The sequence below is a fragment of the Schistocerca cancellata genome, chromosome 4 (genome assembly GCF_023864275.1).
Source record: "Schistocerca cancellata isolate TAMUIC-IGC-003103 chromosome 4, iqSchCanc2.1, whole genome shotgun sequence".
NCBI classification, from domain to species: Eukaryota; Metazoa; Arthropoda; class Insecta; order Orthoptera; family Acrididae; genus Schistocerca; species Schistocerca cancellata.
The window spans coordinates 45,323,719-45,345,212 of NC_064629.1; the positions used below are offsets into that span (position 1 = coordinate 45,323,719).

Below are 21,494 nucleotides of genomic sequence, written 5' to 3' on the forward strand. Positions count from 1 at the left end.
ATGTAATGACATAATAAATATAGAGAACGGATTATGGCAATTAGTAATTTCCTCATAAGCACATAAACTTTTTGGGCATGCTACAGAGAAATGTGATGGAACAATTACTGTTCATATTGTTCATTTAGGACTCAATGGAAAATAACTGTGTGATGATGCTGTTAAGCACGAGAAAGCAACAACCGAGAAACAGTTGTACAAATATAACATCAGATACTTACATAATACACTGGCTCATTTTTCAAGACTGTAGGAAAGTGTTCATGTAAAATTCTTGCATCATCAATACTGGAACTCTGTTCCAGAGTGTGGGGTTGCTTACCAGGTTGGTGTAACTAGACACACTGTGTGTACATCAATAAGGGCAATGCACATCGTCACAGGATTTTTTGGTTTATGGGAGTGTGTTTTCAAATTGACAAAGAATTTGAAATATTTGACACTCAAAGGCAGATACTAAGAAGCAGTTTAACTGATACTATTACACTAGAATAGCTCACATGAAGATAAATAAACAGTGTTTTCTCACACATACCATAAATGAATAAAACAGAAAGAAATCATGACATACACTGAGTGATCAAAAGTATCCGGGAACATGGCTGAAAATAACTTACAAGTTCCTGGCACCCTCCATCGGTGTTGCTGGAATTCAGTATGATGTCAGCCCATGCTTAGCCTTAATGACAGCTTCCACTCTCGCAGGCACACATTCAATCAGGTGCTGGAAGGTTTCTTGGGGAATGGCAGCCCATTCTTCACGGAGTGCTGCACTGAGGAGAGCTATCAATGTTGGTTGGTGAGGCCTGGCATGAAGTCAGTGTTCCAAAACATCCCAAAGGTGTTCTATAGGATTCAGGTCAGGACACTGTACAGGCCAGTCCATCACAGGGATGTTATTGTCACGTAACCACTCCGCCACAAACCGTGCTTTGTGAACAGGTGCTCGATCATGTTGAAAGATGCAACTGCCATCCCCGAATTGCTCTTCAACAGTGGGAAGCAAGAAGGTGCTGAAAACATTGATGTAGGCCTGTGCTGTGATATTGCCACACAAAACAACAAGGGGTACAAGCCCCCTCCATGAAGAACATGACCACACCATAACACCACCTCCTCCGAATTTTTCTGTTGGCTCTATGCACGCTGGCAGATGACGTTTACCGGGCATTCGCCATACCCACACCCTATCATCAGATCACCACATTGAGACTGGCCAATCATCCAATGTTTATGTTCCTTACACCAAGTGATGTGTGGTTTGGCATTTACCCGTTGTGTGACGTATGAGTAGGCGCTCAACCACGAAATACAAGTTTTCTTACCTCCTGACTAACTGTCATAGTACTTGCAGTGGATCCTGATGCAATTTGGAATTCCTATGTTATGGTCTGGATAGATGCCTGCCTATTACACATTACAACCCTCTTCAACTGTCGGCGGTCTCTGTCAGTCAACAGATGAGGTTGGCCTGTATGCTTTTGTGCTGTACGTGTCCCTTCACATTTCCACTTCACTATCACATCAGAAACAGTGGACCTAGGGATGCTTAGCAGTGTTGAAATCTCGTGTACATGTGTATGACACAAGTGACACCAAATCACCTGACCATGTTCGAAGTCCATGTCTTGGTACTATTGATCACATAGTGTATATGATACATGCTGTGAACGAGTTAAAATTATTAATTATGAGTAAGAGGTTACAATGTTCCAGTTACAGCCAGTTAACATGTTCCAGAAATATTTAAAAGGTTCCACATAGGCTGGAAGTATACTACCAGAATAATGTTTGCATTAGTGTAGTAGCATTTTGTCTGTGAACTGAGAAAATTATTGTTAGATGGCTTTGCTCCAGATTTTTCTCAGGTTACACACAGTTGTTTCGCAATATAATGTTTCACGATAAATATTGCTCTGTTGAGTCATGTTACTTTTACCTCGCACGGAAATATTTTGCCACATATAACTACGTACTTAATACATCTAGAATGTACAATTTTTATGCTTCACTATCCTATATATCACGTTAGCGTTATGTGAGAGTACAACACTGCAATGAAGGATGTACAACACACTTGGAGCTTTAAATGTCAAAGTTCCCACATTGGAAAGGTGTGGTACTGGTTGTGAAGTAGAACAATTCTACACTCAGTATACCCAATACCAACACCAACACCACCACATTAATGTTTCTCATTCTAGCCCCAAGTCACACCTTGCCTGGGTGGAGCTATTAGAGTGTCACGGCTGCTGCACACAATGGCTGTGGTCCGCCGCTCGTGGTCTCGCGGTAGCGTTCTCGCTTCCCGAGCACGGGGTCCCGGGTTCGATTCCTGGTGGGATCAGGGATTTTCACCTGCCTCGAGATGACTGGGTGTTTGTGTTGTCCTCATCATTTTATCATCATCCAGGACAGTGGCGAAATTGGACTGAGCAAAGATTGGGTAATTGTACGGGCGCTGATAACCACGCAGTTGAGCGCCGCACAAACCAAACATCATCATCAAACAAACACAATGGCTGTAAAGGAATGTTCCAAAGGAATGAAGGCTTGCAGGTGCATGAAAAACATCTAGCCTGAGTTCTGTAACCCCACCTGAAGATGATAGCAATATGAGTAACAAAATTTATGAGAAGGTACAGATTCACTCTACACTCTACTGCCATATAACCTTCCCATGGGGCCATGTAATGCAGTTACTGAATCAGAAGTTCACCTAGGTTTTTTTCCTTTTTTCTTACGGCATGAGAACAACTGAGGTCATAAGTGCCCATGTCAGGACCTTACGACATTAATAAGAAAAAGAAGTTAAAAGTGACTATACATTAAGCCCAACCAATAGAAGGAAAGAAAGCTAAAAACAAGGTCTTCCTCTTGAAGAAAGGTCCACAAAAAAATGCCACACAGACAGCGGAGATTCCAAATCAAAGATTAAATGTTCTTTGTCATATTGCTACAATGGATATAAAGTAAAACACGGTCAACAGCCAGCATGTTGTTTGCTCAAATGGCTGATAACTCAGACTGCAAACATACACTAGAATGTAAGCAGTTTAGAAAAGGGCATTCGGTCAGGAAATGGCAAACTGTTTAAGGTTCATGACAATGAGCACAAAGGGGTGGGGGATCACTGTTTCAAAAAAGGTGATGGCTAAAAGACAGTGCCCAGTACACAACCCAACTAAAATGATCTCCTCAGGGCGAGGGGGCTGAGAGGAGGCTGGCAAGAGGTTTAATTTCCTGGAGCTTATTCCTGTGAAGATAAGACCTGTGGTGATTCCTAAGTGACACCATCTGCTGACAGAAGGCAACACAAACATCCAAAGGAATGGAAGAGCAGGCAGGCCAAGGTAGGAGGACTGCAGCCTTGGCAGCAGCGTCAGCAGCTTCATTTACCATCAGACTGATGCGACCAGGAACGTCAGAGTGGTTCCCTCAACAGCAACCAAGTGGAAGCTTTTTGGACTCCTTGCATTAAGGCATGGACTGAGTACAGCACACACAGGCTAAAAAGTGCACTGAGAGAATCAGAGCAAAGACAATTAAAAATCCTGTGCCACTGGATGGACTGTGTGGCCTGATGGAGGGCGAAGAGCTATGCTGTAAATACTGAGCAACGTTCTGGAAGCCAATATCAAAAATGCTCAGTGTCAATGACAAAGGCAAGCCCGACACCATTATCAGTATTAGAGCCATCAGAGTACACGGAGGTGCTATAGCTATGTTGTGTGTGAAGTTGAGAAACTTACAGAGATAAATTGAATCCAAAGAAGTTTCCTAGGGAAGAGAATGAAGGCCAAGATGAACACAGGCTGCTGCACGAAGCCAAAACAGTGAAGAGTTCGCACCCATCGGGAACATGGCATGAAGCGTAAAGTTAAGCTTCCAGAGCACTAGCTGAAAGTGAACTCTGGGAGGTAACAGAGAAGAATGACACACCCCGTACTGGTGGTCAATGGAGTAATCAGAAAAGAAAGCACAGAATAGGTGGCTGGGCATGGCAGGCAAATGGCATATGTATCCACTGAGGAGAACATCGTGCTGGTATGACAGTGGTAGTTCGGCAGCTTCTGCAAAGAGACTCTCAACCAGGCTGGTTTAAACGCGGCCAGTGACCAAACATATTCCACAATGGTGGATTGTATTAAGATGGCATGAGGTGGACGGATATGCAGATGAATAAAGGAAACACCCATAGTCTAGTTTCAAATAGACAATGGATTCATACACACAGAAGAGCACGGTCTGATCCGCTTCCCACGAAGTACTGCTTAGGACACACAGGACAATGAGGGACCTGGTACAGCGTGTGGCCAGGTAAGACATGTAGGAGGGCCAAGAAAGTTTTCTATCAAGCATGAGCCCCAGAAGTTTTTCAGTTCCAGCAAATGGAAGAGCAACAGATCCTAGATGTAAAGACAGTGGAAGAAACCCACTGTGCTGCCAAAAATTCATACAAACAGTTTTGTCAGTGGAAAAGCGAAAGCGACTGTTGATGCCCCATGAATAACAATTATCAAGACATCATCACTGAAGATGCCGCTAAAGGAGACAAGTCTGTGGAGAACTGCAACAGATCGCAAAGTTGCTGGTGAAAAGGGAGCCAGAGATGCCTAGTAGGAGACAGGCCATAATAGGGTTAATGGCTATAGCTAAGATGACACTCACGATGGAGCCTTGAGGCACTCAGTTCTCCTGGATACAGGTGTCTGACAAGTCCGAACCCACACGTACCGTGAAAACTCTGTCTTTTAAAAATTCCTGAAGGAAATGGGGCAGGTGGCATCGGAAGCCCCACATGTATAGACTACGGAGGATATCAGTCCTTCAGCATGTGCCATATGCTTTCTCCAAATCAAAACACATGGCCACTGTCTGGTGTTTTGCAGAAAACTGTTCATGACATAGGTTGACAAAGAGATGAGATGGTTAACTGCAGAACGACATGTTCGAAATCCACACTGTGCATTGGTCAGTAGACTGCGAGACTCCAAGCCACCATACCAGCTGGCCATGAATCATATGTTCCATCAACTCTCAAACACAGTTGGTGAGAGAAATGGGGCAGTAGCTAGAATGAAGGTGTTTGTCCTTACTGCGCTTAGGTGTGGGTATGACAGTGGCTTCACACCAGCATCTGAGATACATGCCATCTGCCCAAATGCAACTGTACGTATGAAGGAAAGATTTGGTGGCTGTAGGAGTAGGAGACTGGGATGCTACTGTGATACTCAGCAATTTTACAACTGCAGCACTGAATTAGAGGTAACAAGTATGCATGGCCATGTCGTTCATGGAGCGAGGTGTAGCAAGAATGGTACTGTACGTGCTGGATGGGAAAATGCAGGCTTTTTGACAAAATTGATACAGTGGGGAGGAGGTGGGAAATCATCCTCGTGAGCATCCCTACCACAAGTAACACATTTGGCCATGTTTTGAAAAGGCATGTGAGCGTGGCTGTAATGTTGGCACCGGTAAAAAATACATTGGGTTTGGAATATAAGGTCAGACCGTGATGACTTCATGGCCTGTTTTGATTTTCAAGGAACACATTACTCAATCAAACATCAGAAAAAGAGCGGATGTAGGCACTGAGGTTGCATCAACCTCTTTCATTATCCTACAGACAGCAGTAATGCCCTGATCAGAGAGAGAGATAAGTTTGGATTTCTCCCTTGGTCAGACCATCAAGCAGCTGAGTGTAAATAACACCATGCAGAGAATTCAGCATTTGATGGACGTTGATACAGATAGGACAGCTGTGGAGGAGCGAAGCTGTAAGCAGTTGTTGGGCTTAAAAATCACAATTGGACTTCAGAAGAAAAGTCTCATTACGTAAGTGAGAGGAGGATTTCACAGGGCCTGCAATTGTATCAACACCTTTCTGAATAATAAATGGATAACCATAGCAATGGATTGATGTCCTTCAGTATGAAATACCATGAGGACCCAAGGTGCAGCTGGGAGAGTCTTTGAATCTTTCTCCTCATTCCGCTTACATTTAGTAAACATGGGCTGAGATGGTGATTGGCTCATTGTGAAAAAGTCCATCATGATTGCCAGCATCTCTGATGGCATGCTCCTTCCAAGGGCCCCTCCCCCTCTCAGAGGGGACTCGCCCACCTTAGTTGTACACAACTCCTGACATGTAGACCAACCGGCAACTGGGAAGGTAATACCTCTGGCAGTCACCTTTCCCCGGGCCTGGCCCGAACCAGGGGGTATGTGCAAACCCTACCTTTTGACCTGGGGCTGGGAATTACATGTAACCCATTCACCTGTTATGTGTCAAACGCATGGGGTGGCCTTTGGGAGTGCACAGGAAGAAAGAAGAAACAAAGAGAAACGTCAAAAACCGAAGCAGACAAAGGGTAGGAGATGGAAGGTGAGGACAGAAGGGAAAACACGAGGGACTGTTCCAATGCTGGGCTATCAAAACTGCAACAGGCATTGCTGAAAATATCCAAGATATGTTATCCAAGGAAGGGGAAAAAGAATAGCATGAGGATGGGCATGCAGAACTCACCACAGAGTGGTGAGGCCCCTGGAGGTGCTCACGTAGCTGATGACCTCTATTTGAGTATTTGTCATACACAATAGTTTGATGGTTATGGTTCTATACTGTTTTGGTCACACTTTGGACTGTTTATGCTTTGCACATGACAACTTTGGCTTTTGACTTTGGATTTGATTACACTCAAAACTCGTACAATGCACTTGCTTGCTCCCTCTATTAGATGCCCTATGGGATCTACACCATAAGCTACACATTATACTCTTATGTATTCAGCTGGACAGTCAGCTGAACTCTGTTGTTTCTTTAATGTTGATTTAGAACAGTTGAAGATCCAAGTCCAGAAATTTTGTTTATAGCTAGTGTCAGTACTTTACCTGATACTACAGATACTGAATTTATTACATGGAGAAGGCTGGATATTTTGACTGCTTTACAATACCCCACCCTTCTGAATTACAATTTTTCCCCACATTTCACCAATATAATCTCCAATAATTTGTTTGTTTAAATAAATAAACTGGGACTGGTGTTGGTAACAGTTTTTGACACAATGTGAAGACCAACAGTCTGTCTGTATAATAAGGACATCCATGCTAAAATGAACGACTCCTGAAAGATGTTACTAAATAACCTTTTTCCATGGAAATAATCAATCAATCTCTTTATTCATCCGTTAACAATATACATTGTATGGATGTAGTCAGTTACAATATAGTTTCTTATCTTTAATTTGTTTCAAAAACTTGGATAATAAATACAAATATTTTATATCATTATATATAAATAATATTACTTTTCCATATTGAGATATTCTTCAATGCTATAAATATGTGTTAGTAAAAATTGTTTAAGATCTACCTTGAATTTATGAAATTCTTTAATTTTCTTTATTGTAGAAGGCAATGCACTAAAAAGTATTCTGGGCTGGTAGTTTACACTTTTTTGGTAGAGTGCTCCTTTGTGGGTGTCTCTGTGAAAATCATCCCTGTTCCTTGTTTCATGGTTATGAACCTGATTATTTAATGTTGAAAATTCCTGGTGAATTTTCAGAAAGCAAACACATTCATAGATGTATAAGCTAGGAAGAGTTATTATTTTAAATTCTTTAAATATTTCCCTGCATGGCACTCCGCAGGGAAGCCCTTTCATTAGTCTAATAGCCCTTTTTTGAAGTTTGAAAGCTTGTTTTGCCACACCTGTATTTCCCCAGAAGTTCACACCATATCTAAGCAAACTGTTCATGTAAGCATAATAGGCACACAGCAATGATTCAGTGTTGCAGTATTCCCGAAGTATCCTTAGCACATAGCAGCATTTACTTAATTTTTTTACTCAAAACTTCTAGATGCTTTTTCCACCTCAAGTGCTCATCCATCCATATACTGAGGAATTTTGTGTATGGAGCTTGTGCAATAACATAGTTCCCTAACTAAGCTTTTACTCTTCTTCTAGTGTCATCAGCGAACATCACCGTTTCTGCAACTGTCAGATGGTTTGGCAAATTGTTTATGTACACCAAGAACAACAAAGGGCCTAACACAGAACCCTGGGGCACTCCATAGCTAGTTTTTTTTTAAATCTGAAAGATACTCTTTGCCTTCATGACATATTTGTACTTTCTGTTGTCTATCAGAGAGATAAAACTTGAACCATTTGACGGCAAGTCCCCGGACCCCATAACATTCTAGTTTCATAAGCACTAAGTCATGGTTGATTAAATCAAATGCTTTAGATAAATCTAAGAATATTCCACAGCTTAATTTGTTCTTGTCCAAGGCATTTATAACTATTTTCATGAATTGGAAGACTGCCGTTTCTGTGGATCTGTTCTTTGTAAACCCATTTTGAGCATTAGTTAGTATTTTACTTTAGAGAAACCTGACAATAATGACACTGGCCTACAATTATTTATTTATGTCAGCTATACTATCCTTTTTGTGAAATGGCTTTATTATGGAGAGTTTTAGTTTTGATGGGAACACCCCTGTCCTGAAAGAAGTATTAATAATGTCAGTTAGGTGAGTATCTATACTGGTAGAACTATGTTCGATTACCTTGTCTGGAATTCCGTCAATACCACAAGACATTTTATTTTTTAGTTTATTAATAGCATTTGTAACTTCACATTCTGTTACTGGGTACAGAAACATTGTCTTTTCACAAGTTGGTACTTTTATGTTTTTATTGTTTGAATTGCACAGACGTTTAATTAGGTTCGGTGCTATGTTCACATAATGTTCATTGAATATATTGACTATCTGTTGAGCATCTTCTATCACTTTACGCTCACTTTTAATTTTGAAATTATGGGTATTGGTTTTACATTTTCCTATGCTATTGTTTATAACCTTTCAAATCAATTTTGATTTATTTCTTCCATTATTAATGTATGAATCATTGCTTATCCTTTTTGCTGCCTGTAAAACTTTCCTATAGACCCTTCTATATCTCCTATGGTACGGTTTTATTGTTGTATTTATTTTAGCATGTTTGCTTAGGTTTCTAAGGGTGGTTGCTGATTTTTTAATCCCTTGTGTTACCCATGGGTTTGTCTTCTCACTGACTTTAATTCTTTTTAACGGGAATGCTACATTGTAGCAATATTTATAGTCAGTGAGAAAACTGTCATACTTTTTGTCTGCATCATCAGTTTGTTCTATGCCCCACTGCACTCTTTTTAGCATACTATTAAATACCCTTATGTTGTTTGCATTAATAAGTCTTCTTTGAACATATTTTTCAGTGACTGTAATTCTTATTGTTCTCATTCCTTATCATCGTTTTTAAAGCCATATGGTCAGAAAAGCCTGTATCTGTTGCTTCAACACTGTACTCACAGCTTTGTTTGTTGGTAAATATCTGATCAAGTGTTGTTTCAGACCCATCCCCATATCTGGTAATTTCCTGCACTGTAGGCTGCATGTTGTATGTGTTAAACAGATTTAATAATTGTACCTTGTTCTTATTACTTTTGTTAAAAATAATGTTAAAGTCACCAAGATGTAGTGTGCATTTTGACCTGCCTCTCAATTCATTTAAGAGATCATCTATATAATATAAGAATTGGGTAAAGTCACCTGATGGGGACCTATAGATGCAAGCACTGACAGTTTGACAGTCTGTAAGTTCGCAAATACAACATTCAAAATCTTTTTCTGTGCACTTCACCTTGCTAAGTTTTACCTCCTTAGATTTAACATTACTTCTAACATAAATGCATACACCTCCACATTTATAAGTTTCCCTGCAAAATCTACTTACTAAATCAAAAGCTGGTACATTTGCTGCACAGATCTGAGTGCCCTGAAGCCAGTGCTCACTGATACACAGCACAGAAACCTCCTTAAGGTTACAGTTTAAAATTAATTCAAGCTCACACATTTTGTTGCCTAGTCCTCGTACATTCTGATACAGCAAAGTCAAGCCACCTAGATGTGCTGCACAGCTCACTTTAGTGTCCCCTTCTGGTTTTGACCAAGTCTGACACATTTCAGGCTTGGTCAGCCTTACATGTTTCCCTGAACTGGTTCTGGAATTTTGAAACATAAGTTCCAAATTTGTTATTTACCATGCTAAGTATTTTCTGGGCCAGTATTTCCTATTCCACTTAGGCCTTGACCATGTCTTGTATGACAAGTTCTCGAGCAGTTACAATTGTCAGAGGGTTCATGGTTACAACTGATACATTCCTTAATATCTAAAAGCATTACATTTTTAAACTGTTTGCAAATTGTTTCAAAATATTTTTTAGCTTTGGTTATTTCTCTGTTTACACATGATGCTTCAATTAAATCGTAATGATGAGGTATTTGAAATAATATAACATTTGTGTTTGTTAACCTGCCCAGTGTAGTCTTCAGAGCTGTTGTTGCTGCAGCTGTTTAATTATGGTATACATAATTGGAACCACCTATAAGAACTGCAAAGTCACTCCTTGACAAATTACTGCAATCTTCAGTGTTGGTGAGGATCTGGTTGAATCTTGCTCCAGGTTTCACCATGCCTTCAATTTTAATGTTTTTTTGGGTTGTCAGGGTCTTCATTTTTGTAGCCATCCCTCTTACAAAACCATCAGAGTAGATTCTGATGTGTGTTGTTTCTTCTCCTCATATTTATTGACTCTGTGCTCCATCTTGTTCTTTGTAAGTTGCATCTGACACATTGTTTGTTTTATTCAATTTCAAAACAGGTACCATCAAATCTGCGTTGCTGCAAGATTTTTTGCTGTGTTTCTTTTTTGACGATTTAAATACATCTGCACTATTTGTGCCACAGTCCATGTTTTTCTGCTTTGTGTGTTTGGCTTCAGATGTGATTTTGTGGACTTCATTATCTTCAGGTCCATTATAGTCAGGTATGTTACATACTTCAGGACTAATAGTTTTCAACCTACAATCATCACAGGTCCAGTTTTTTATGATTATCTCCTGTCCCTTTAGTGAGGGATCTACTTTTCCACATCTAAAATGAAATATGTTTCCACATTCCGTGCATTCAACACCACTTCTCACAGTTTTCTGGCATTTTCGACAATGGTTACTGGTCCTGTTGGCTGTATTTTTACTAGTCAAATTTTCTGTTACCACATCACTGTACAATGGAGATTCGCACTGTTGTTTAAGTTAATCATTTTTTAGTTTTAACCCATGAATTTCATCTAATAGAAATGCAATAATATTGTCTTTAGTGTCTTTGCTGTTTACATTTTTATGCATTTCGTCTTTGCAGCAATTCAAACAGTACTAAGTCTTTTGTTTTGAACTTACATTTGCACATTTATAGTGGTAAACTGTTTCACATTTTAGACACATTATTCCTTTGTTGGCATGTTTTACACAATAGCAGTGGGAAGACGTCCCATTTTCTTCCAGATGTTCCGTGTTGGTCGTTGATGCTACACACACAAGTTCATCTTCGAATTTTTTAATATATTGTTAAGTAATTTAAATGCCTTTTTGGTAAATTTAGCTACAGTTTTATGAAGACTACACACAGTAAGGCAAGTTGCCTGCCACAGAGAGTGAACACCTATGTCAGAATTTTTAAGTATAAAGACTTTGTTCTAATTCAGTGCAGACTGTAAATGGTGTATGAAGACGCACAAGTAGCATTAGTCTGAAACAAAATATATAATCTTTGCAATCATTGTACTTAAGTCTTTCATACTGGACAATAATTTCCATATTCCTAGTTTTTATTCTGAGAAGGGTATGAGCTACAACACAGAAGTGTTTTATGAGTGTATGCAGGCCAATAGAAACTTAAGAACATTTTTCAGGTGAGTTACGAATATAAAAAAAGAGGTAAGTGCATGAACAGCTGGATGCTAATGCTCAATGCAGATTGAAATAACCACAGAATATCGCCCATGACTTATGACTGCAACACAGAACCACGCCAAAAACATTGTTGAGGACCTTTGATTATTTCCATGCTATTAAAGTCATTTTAATTCTCCATGACACTGTTACTCTAGAAAACTAATGAAGTTTGGCAGCTGGCACTTCAGTACCTTAATAAGTTTTGAAAACCCAAAGAAAAATATTTTTTGTAGAAATCCTTTGCAGTGGACAAGGACAGATCCAGTTGGGTAAAATGATGGTTCTGTCACAGACTTAAGGAATTTCCTGAAAAGAAGGCACTTTGTACCTTTGTACCTCCAGTAGTATAAATGCGTTGGAAGATTGGTGAAATAACAAATCTACAATAGAATTCTTAAATGACTGGTCACTTTCACCTAAGTGCACTTAATACATGCTAATGGTTTCTGCCATTTTTCAGATAATCACTGAAAATTTAGAATACAATAGCTTCTTTGCCACTTTATAACAGCAATCACTTTTTAGAACTGTTGGTATCTTTGACTAGCCACTTTTTATTTGGCCTGCTGATAAGTGTTAAGTAATTACACTTTTCTGCAGTATGTACTATTTTATTACTGTAAAGTTGCATCACATAATGCCTGTACCAACTTCCACCCACCAAGCACTCTTTTTAAATAAAAGTGAAAGCTTGTATCACAGTGATAGCTTCATTACCAGACGAAAGCTATGGAAATCACAATATATCACTCAATTGTAAATAAAGAAAGAAATAATATGTGCAGTCAACACCCACACATTTCTTGCAAGCATATTGCCATCTGCACAATACTGTTCAAGCTTGTATGCCCACAGTGGAGTGCACCCAGCACTACAGGTGGACAGGGGCAGACGACAACAGAGGTACGGGCAGTGAGGCAAGTGAGTCATAGCGCATTTAATCCTACTGCACTGGACGAGTGCATCCAGACAAGCACACCCACACACCTCGTGCATGTGCAGACTGCGCACAACTGGGTTCACCTGGTGAGTGGTGTATACTAATGCCTGCCCTAGGGTGAACTGAGAGGTGCTCGAGAGTGCCTGTGCTCTGATCTACACAGGGAAGACTACGATTATGCAGTTCTCGCAATTTTTTAAAACTAAACTGACGAAAGGATTGACATCAACATGTATTTCTTAACTGCACATTTCATCCATTGATAAGTAACTGGCATAATCTAGAAAATCATAGTGTAACAACAGCACTTCTTGAGGCAGCACCAATAGATTCAGTGTCATATTTCCCAGGATGTAGCCCAAATATTGAAAGACCAATACATTGAACTATAATCTTAGTCTGTGGACAATAAAATATGGCATTAAGTAAGTCTAGGAAGCAGAGGTTACACCTTTTTCAGAATAATATGCTAGAAATGCTATTGCCCAGTGAGTTGGAGTACCATATGTGAAGAAGTAATTAATTGTTTAGTGTTTTCCTTTTGGGCAACACCTAGTGAGTCCTCTTCCTGAGGCATTGATGATGAATACTGAAGTGAGCTCCAAGCCACTGGCCATTCAAGTTATGAATTTATCAATGAAGAATGGGTGAGGGTGGAGGAGGGGAGAGGGAGGAGATAAATTTTCAATTTCTGTGAGCACAAAAAAAAATTTTTTTTTTTAATTTGTTCGTTTTTCTCTAATAATTCTGATAAATCCTGACAATGTATCTCATTGTTAATCAGATCTACCTTCCATTAGCCTCAAAGTCAGACAATGATCAACATTTATCTGTTACATTAATTCTGAAATGAATTTCTTCTGATGAGCAGAGGCTGCAAACATTCATTTCACTTTTGGACTAATTATATCCCTTCAGCATCTAGGCAAGTGATGGAAAGTTGGTATCATAGGTAGGTCCCTTAACTGCATAGACTCAGGCTGCATTTCATTTTGGCAGATATAGATCTTACTGAACGTGTCTGCTCCATATTGTGAAATGACACTTATAGTTCATTCGTGGAGCATTGTATCAATGCCAAATTATGAATAAGTTTAACCTTCTAAATGATGTACACTGTGTCATATATAGAAGCACTATATTGGTTAAAAGGAAATCACTATCATTCTATAACTGTGAGAGGGTTTTAGGATATACCACCAGTGATAATATATGCAATGCCTGACAAAAAAAGAGTGAAGCAGCCAGAAGGGGAGGAAGAAATGAAATGAAACTTCACTCACTGAGAGAGTATGTGACATTATTTCAGTGCTCACAAAATATGAGTCAAATTTAAAAAGAAAACGGCAGTATAAGCCCACTTATCAGTATGATGATGCACTCCCTCTTGTCTAGATACATACACTGATTTGATTGAAATGAGTGTCCCGAAGCTATAGCATCCCACAACTGTTGTACTGATCCTCAATATCCACAATACAGTGACTCTGGGATGGAGCTGACCTCCATGACGGTGCCACACACATTCTATGATGGTCCCACACATATTCTATCAGGCACAGATTTGTGGACCCTGCTGGTCACAGGACTACCTCGACATCAGGCAGCCAGTTCATAGACACATATGCCACGTGTGGATGAACACTGTCTTCTTGAAAAATGGCACCACAAAACTGTCACATGATAGGTAACACACAAGGATGCTGATTGTCCGTGACATACTGTTGTGCCGTCAGAGGTCCCTCAATCACTACCGCCCCTGACCAGAGGTCCTATCCCAGGGCTCCCCACACCATGACACCACGAATAACACAATTGTGCCTCACCAAAATATTGGAAGAAAGGGACCTCTCCTCAGGTTGTGGACATACTTACAGATGATGAGCATACAGGATAGTGCAGAGCTGTGTTTCATCGCTGAATACAATGTGACACCATTCCTCAGCAGTCCATGCTTCCCATTACATTACCACTCCAAATGTAGCAATTTGTGTTGAGGTGTCAACAGCAACCTTGGCATGGGTCAGTTATTCCCTAGTCCGATTGCTGTAATGCTGTGACGTTTGGATACAGTATTACTAGTGTCCTGCTTGACCCAGTCATATCTGGGCGTAATGTTGCAAAGCAATATGAGGTGGAACAAGCATGTGAGAATTGTGGTCAGGAAGGCAAATGGCTGACTTCGGTTTACTGGGAGAATTTTAGGAAAGGATGATTCACCTGTAAAGGAGACTGCATATAGGACACTGGTGCGACCTATTCTTGAGTACTGCTCAAGTGTTTGGGATCCACACCAGGCTGGACGGAGATGTTTTAGGAGCTCAAATTGGAATCCCTGGAGGGAAGGCAATGTTCTTCTCAATAAGGACTATTGAGAAAATTTAGAGCACCGGCATTTGAAGCTGGCTCCCGTAAAATTCTACTGCCACCAGCATACATTGTGCATAAGGATCACGAAGGCAAGATACAAGAAATTAGGGCTCTTACGGAGGTATATAGACAGTTGATCTATTTGTGAGTGGAATGGGAAATAAAACGGCAAGTAGTGGTACAGAGTACCCTCTGCCACACACCATACAGTGACTTGCAGAGTACCGATGTAGATATAGATGCTGCTTGTCTCTGACCAATGGTGCAGGATGACACAGAATGTTGCAGGGAGTCATTTACTTGTTCTTGGAGGGTAGGCATAGGCATGAAGGAGCTACAGTATTCTTGGTGCACAATATAGTGTTGCCCTTATACTCACTGAAACAAATAAATGTGGATAAAATCTCTAAAATTGTTGCACACTCATACACTCAAACTGACCACTCAATCATTATCTCACATAAGCCAAAACAATGGGGCAAAAGTAAAAGTAGCTATACATGAGACTAAAACACAAGTAAAACAACAAAGGAGCTAAAAGAAATGCACAGGGAAGTTTCACTGGCTGACCACTTGCAAAAAAAGTGAGCCAGTCACCCTGTTAATGCATTAAAACCATTTCCCTAAAATTCACAAAACTTTAAAACTTGAACCATATTCATTTTAACATTATCTAAAATAGAGGAAAGATCAATCAGCAAATCCGCTGTGGCCCAGTAGTCAGAAAATAAAACACAGTCCAATAAAATGTGGCCCACAGTGATCTGTACACCGCAAGCACCACTCATTGAAAGGTCCTCTCGGCAGAGAAAGAAAACACACATCATAGGGCTGTGGTCTATGAGAAGATGAGTAAGGATGACCTCGTCCTGTCAATGTGACTAGAAGAAGGTATGCCATGGCCATGTTGTGGGCTTTACTAGAAAGAGCTTATTGTCTGTCTCTTCCAGCCACCCATCCTGCCACCAATGCAAGACTCTGGATCTCAACAGCAAGGCTATAGCATGCAGAGGGATAACATACTGAAATAACTGAGGATCACAACACACCACCTTGGCTGCTAGACCTGCCCTTTCATTCCCCGCGATACCCACGTGCCCTGGTACCCAGCAGAAAGATAGCCTCAGCACAGAGGCTGGGTATGGGCTGGTCCTGTAAATACTTACAGTTAGCCTAAGCCCCTCATGGTGGATAGCATCAATAATCTTCAGGCAAAATGGCCTTGCTGACTCATACACTGTACAGTCATAGTCTAGCAATAGATGCACAAAAGCCCTATAAAAATGGAGCAGACATGCCCTGTCTGCTCCCCAAGGCCTGTGGCTAAGGCACTTGACGTTATTCAGTGCCTTCAGGGTTCTAGCTAATGTCCAGCAGGTGGTAACCACAATAGTTTGGAGTAGAATGGTGTCTCTCATATGCAACTCAGGTACATTAAAAATATGATGAGAATGATTAAAATGAAAAAAAAAAAAAAAACCACACACACACACACACCCCACTCTCTTCCCCCCCCCCCCCCCCCCCTCCTCTCTCTCTTTTTCTCTGCAGAAAACCGAAAACCTGTCTTTGTCTTTGCAGCCCACTCTGCCACATTGTAGGTTGCAACTGACAGGACACTGTTGCAGCACTGGAGGAGGAACAAGAAACAGCAAAATTGTCCACAATTAAGGAGCAATGTAGAGGACTCCTTACCATTGACATGGTACTGTGTATGGCTATGGAAAAGAGGGTAACACTTAAAACACCGCTCTGAGGAACATCATTCTCCCGCTCAAAATGATCTGACAGAGTGTCACCAACTCAGGTCCTACAAAATCACTGAGACAGGAAAGAAGATGGGGAGGTGGCCACGAAAGCCCCACTGATGCAGTTGCGTGAGATTACTTTGTCTCAAAGTTGTGTTATATGCCTTGCTGATATCTAAGAATATGCCAATACAGTGATGTTTATGTAGGAAAGCCTGATGAACAGTCAATTCTAGCAGGGTCTGATTGCTGACAGTGGAACGAAATCTCTGGAATCCACACTGAGACCGGCTAATGAGATGCCTGGCCTCTAACAACCAGACCACATGACGGATAACCATTTGCTTTACGGTCTTTCCTACACAGCTCGTTAATTCGATACTCCAATAACTACTAGGACACATGCAGTCCTTTCCTAGTTTGAGAAGATGTATCAAAATTGCCTCTCCACGATTTGGGGAAGTGACCTTCCTGCCATGTCGAATTAAAACATTTGAGAAGAATTTCCTTTGACACTGTAGGCAAATGTCGAAGCACGAAGTGCCAAATTAAGTCGTGACTGAGTGCAGTGTCACGCATCTCAGACAGGGCAGATTCCAGCTCCCACATGAAGAAAGGGAAGTTGTAGAACTCAGAAGTGTTGGATCCCAATTCCAGCTTTTCCCTCTCTACAGTCACACGGTAGCAGCAAAATGTCAGTAGTTTTTGCAAAATACTCTGCCAGTGTCTGAGCGATGTCTCTGGGCATTGTTGGGAGACACCCTCGTTTCAGCACTGCTGCTATTGGTAAACAACTGTTTACCAGAAATCCTCTGGATGGCTTCCCATACATTCGCAGAACAGGTGGAACCATCGATACTGTCTAGGAACGCTTTCCATGACCTTTTCTCGCTCTCTTAATTACACGTTGAGCCTCGGATCTCACAACTCGAAAGGCTATGAGGTTGTCTGCTGTTGGGCAGCATTTAAAACATCGAAGTGCCACATGCCTGTCCCGGATTGCTGAATGGCAATCATCTGTCCACCATGGTACAGGTTGCCTTATAAGATGACCTGAGGACTTTGGGATGGAGAAGTCATGGGCATGATGGATCACTTGTGTGATGTGGTCCACCCGTTCCTGGACACTTTCATGGTGTTCAAACACAGCCAGCTGGCTGAACAGGGTCCATTTAGTTCTGCTGGCCATCCATTTCGGTGGCTTCTGTTCAACCAATCCTCCATTAAGTAGGCGGATCCACAGTGGGAAGTTGTCACTGGAATGAAGGTCATCAGTTGCTATCCACTGTGCTGAGCCTGCAAGGGCTCGAGTGCAGAAAGAGAGGTCAATGCTGAGGATGACACAGTAGCAACTGAGAAATAAGTGGGACTGCCTGTGTTGAGAATGCACAGCTCCTGAGGCATCGTGAAGTTCTCCAAGACTCAACCCCACGGAAAAGTATAGTTTGAGCCTCATAATACATTATGGAAATTGAAATCACCCAGTAGGAGAAATGGGCTGGGAAGTTGCTTAATAATGCCTGTGAAAGCCTCACAGTCTATCGCATCCTGTAGAGGTAAGTAAACTGAGCAGATAGTGATCTTCTGACCCACATGAACTGTGCAGCTACTGTTTGTAGGCCAGCAACCAAGGAACAGTAGAGGAGTGGTGTGTGTTATTGACAAGCATAGCAACTCCTCCCTTGGCTCTTTCCCCAGTCAAGTCATTCTTTCAGTGGAGGATATAGTCCCTTAGCACAGGGGCATCAGTGGCCTTGAATGTGTTTCCTGTAAACACAAGCACAGGGGTTGTTCCTGTGCCAGAAGTTGCAGTTCCTCCACACGATTCCTGAAATCATTCATGTTCCACTGTAGTATGGGAGCCATTTATCACAGGGGTTGAACTTTCACCCTGTCCTTCCACTGCGGCAGTGACCCCACAGTGGGTGGAGTTTGAGGCTTGGGGCAAGATGGGTGCCCCAGGTAGACTTTTTAGTCCATTTGCTCTGAAGCACTGCAACAATAGTGGATGCAGTGCTGGATTTTTTTTACCAGGCTCTGCCTTTGGACATACTGAAAAGTCCACAGTGGTGGCAACTGTTGCTTTTTCTGATATTCTCGGGAGAACTATGGGCTCTGAAACAACTGCAGCTTCACATGTGCACTGACAAACACAGGTATTAGTGAAGATACTAGGAACCTACATTTGCATAGGTGCACTGGCTGTTGAAAGATACTTTTTAAGGGCTGACGCAAATGATGTAGTGAATGTGGGAGGCTGCATGGCCTTCTAGGTCTTCTTGGCCTCACCATATGGGATGCATTTTAATGTCTTTATCTCCTGTATCTCTCTTTCTTCAAGGAAAACACTGCAATCCCTTCTCCAGACAGGGTGCTCCCCAGACCAATTTACACACTTCAGAGGGGAGAAGCAACGAACTCCATCACTGGCGGCCTTGCCACATTTCCCCACAAGTGGCTTCACCCTTACATCCTATGGGGGTGCACCCAAAGTGCTGGCACTGAAAACAGCACACTGGATTGGGGAATATGGCCATACACTTAGACAAAGGAAATCTGCCTTGATATGCTCTGGGAGTTTCATGCTACTGATGGTACAGTTGAAGGAGTCATATTTTATGAGATCCCCATCCACCCTTTTCAGTATATTGTGTTGCACATAAACAATCCCTCTCTGAGCCCACTCATCCTTCAATTCATCCTTAGGAATGTTGACCAGATCTCTTATAGGTCACAACCCCTTTACTATGTTTCAACGTGATGTGGAGCTCTGTTCCTACAGCACACTCTCCAAAGCACTTAGCTTTCTGAAGGTTGGTGACTAGTTGGGAACTAGCAGTTTCAACCAACAGTGTTCCATTATGCAATCACTTAACTGATTTCAGAGTACCTGCATTGCTCTACAAACCTTCACAAATATAAAAAGGTAAAACCTTATCAAAGCTGCCCTCTTTTCACTTCACAATCAAAAACACATTCTGACCAGCAACATGCATTCTGTTACTGTATACTGAAGAACTGAATCAGGATGATTGGCTATATGAGTCCTCTTCTTAGACTGGGTGTTAGTACCTACCAGCAGCTCACCCTTTCTGCTCAGAGGAGAAGTAGTTAATTTCGAGGGTTCCATCTCAGTCCCACAAGCAGCTAGGGAAATAAGGGTCCATTCAGACAGAGCCTCATGTGCCTGTGTAAGGCTTATACAACTGAGGTGTGGCAATGTTCCCAGAGGTTGCCAACTATGACTGTTCCACCTCAACAGCCACGCATCTCATTGGTCCACAGCACAACTCAAGATTCAGGTTTTTTTTAGAGAGGTTTTTACCATTCTCGTGATCCAGGCGGTCAAGCCAAGATCCCCATCACCTGTGCCATACAACATTCCACTGACATGCTACACAGTGGTCACTGAAGCAGGCCCAGAGCTTGTGGCGACAGTGGACTGGCGGCACTTACCAGTCCTGAGCTCAGGAACCCCAGGGACATCGAGCCTCTATCCAGAAAATGGATGCCGAGTCCCTGAGGGACCTTGTGATTTTCAGACATGGTTGATCACACATTGACAACAAGTATGTTTGTCCTCAAGTCCCCATACAGTCCCACATGGGCAAATGGAGACCCATAATGAAGACCCTTTCGAACCCTGTCACTTGCTGATAATGCTGTCTCGCATATGTACGTGACGTGTATGTCCTTCACGGTCATCACTCACCATCCGATGCCATTCGTGCCTTTACATATCCTGTCATACTTTTTAGCAGCACGAAGGTAACATTGCCACTGTTCTATTTATCACACAGAATTTCAACTCTAATCATTTACATATGCACCAATGGTGTGTTAGCATAAGAAGCTGCATTGATATCTGACCATGTCTTCAGGGCGTTTCACTTTTTTTCCCTGGCAATGTGTTAAGTAACTGATGATGACTTGAATGACAAAAAACAATTAATAATTCATCTGTAAAACACTGTTATTTTGATATGTTAATATGATTTGAAAATATGATATTTTGGTGGGACATAACTGGTTAATTATGGATTCTACTTTTTCTACACAAAGCAGATTCTAGTTCTATGAAAAACATATCCATTCAGAAAAATCAAGAACCATATTAAAAAGCCGTTATGTTACCAAAGATTACGACTTACTTGTATGAGTTATAACAGGATCTTATTTTAATGCCAGCTTTGATAAAACTAACTAATGTTTCATCTTCTACAAATGTAAGCAATGACTTCAGTAGTAAAGCTTCTGCGTAACATAATTCAGCATGGACCTCTTCTGAAAATACCGCAAAAGGCAGAAAATTAGTATTATAGTTTAAAATTATACACTAAAATCAAACAACACTGCTAAGAACTAATTTACTATATGAAAAATTAAGCAAAGACACACACCTGCTGTGTATAAATCATAATTAGGTTTCTTCACCATTTTACCAATTGATTCAGTTATAGTATTCTTCCTGCGATACCTATTACACACTGCCATACACTGTTTCAACGCTTCTGAAGCTTTCTCAATGTGTTGCTAGAAACAGAAAACCAATATTATTTCCACAAATCATCTACATTAACATGCCAGGTGTTATG

The 21,494-nt window shown here is 41.2% G+C and overlaps 1 protein-coding gene across 1 annotated transcript in view; it reads right to left on the minus strand.

Annotated features, from left to right (window-relative positions):
* Nucleotides 1-21,494, minus strand: part of LOC126184977 (tetratricopeptide repeat protein 39B-like) — a 100,069-nt gene that overhangs the window by 48,242 nt on the left and 30,333 nt on the right. The window contains exons 3-4 of the mRNA XM_049927677.1: nt 21,300-21,432; nt 21,051-21,183 (exon numbers count right to left, since the gene is read on the minus strand). Coding sequence (XP_049783634.1) covers nt 21,051-21,183; nt 21,300-21,432 — 266 coding nt within the window. The remainder of the gene's footprint in view (nt 1-21,050; nt 21,184-21,299; nt 21,433-21,494) is intronic.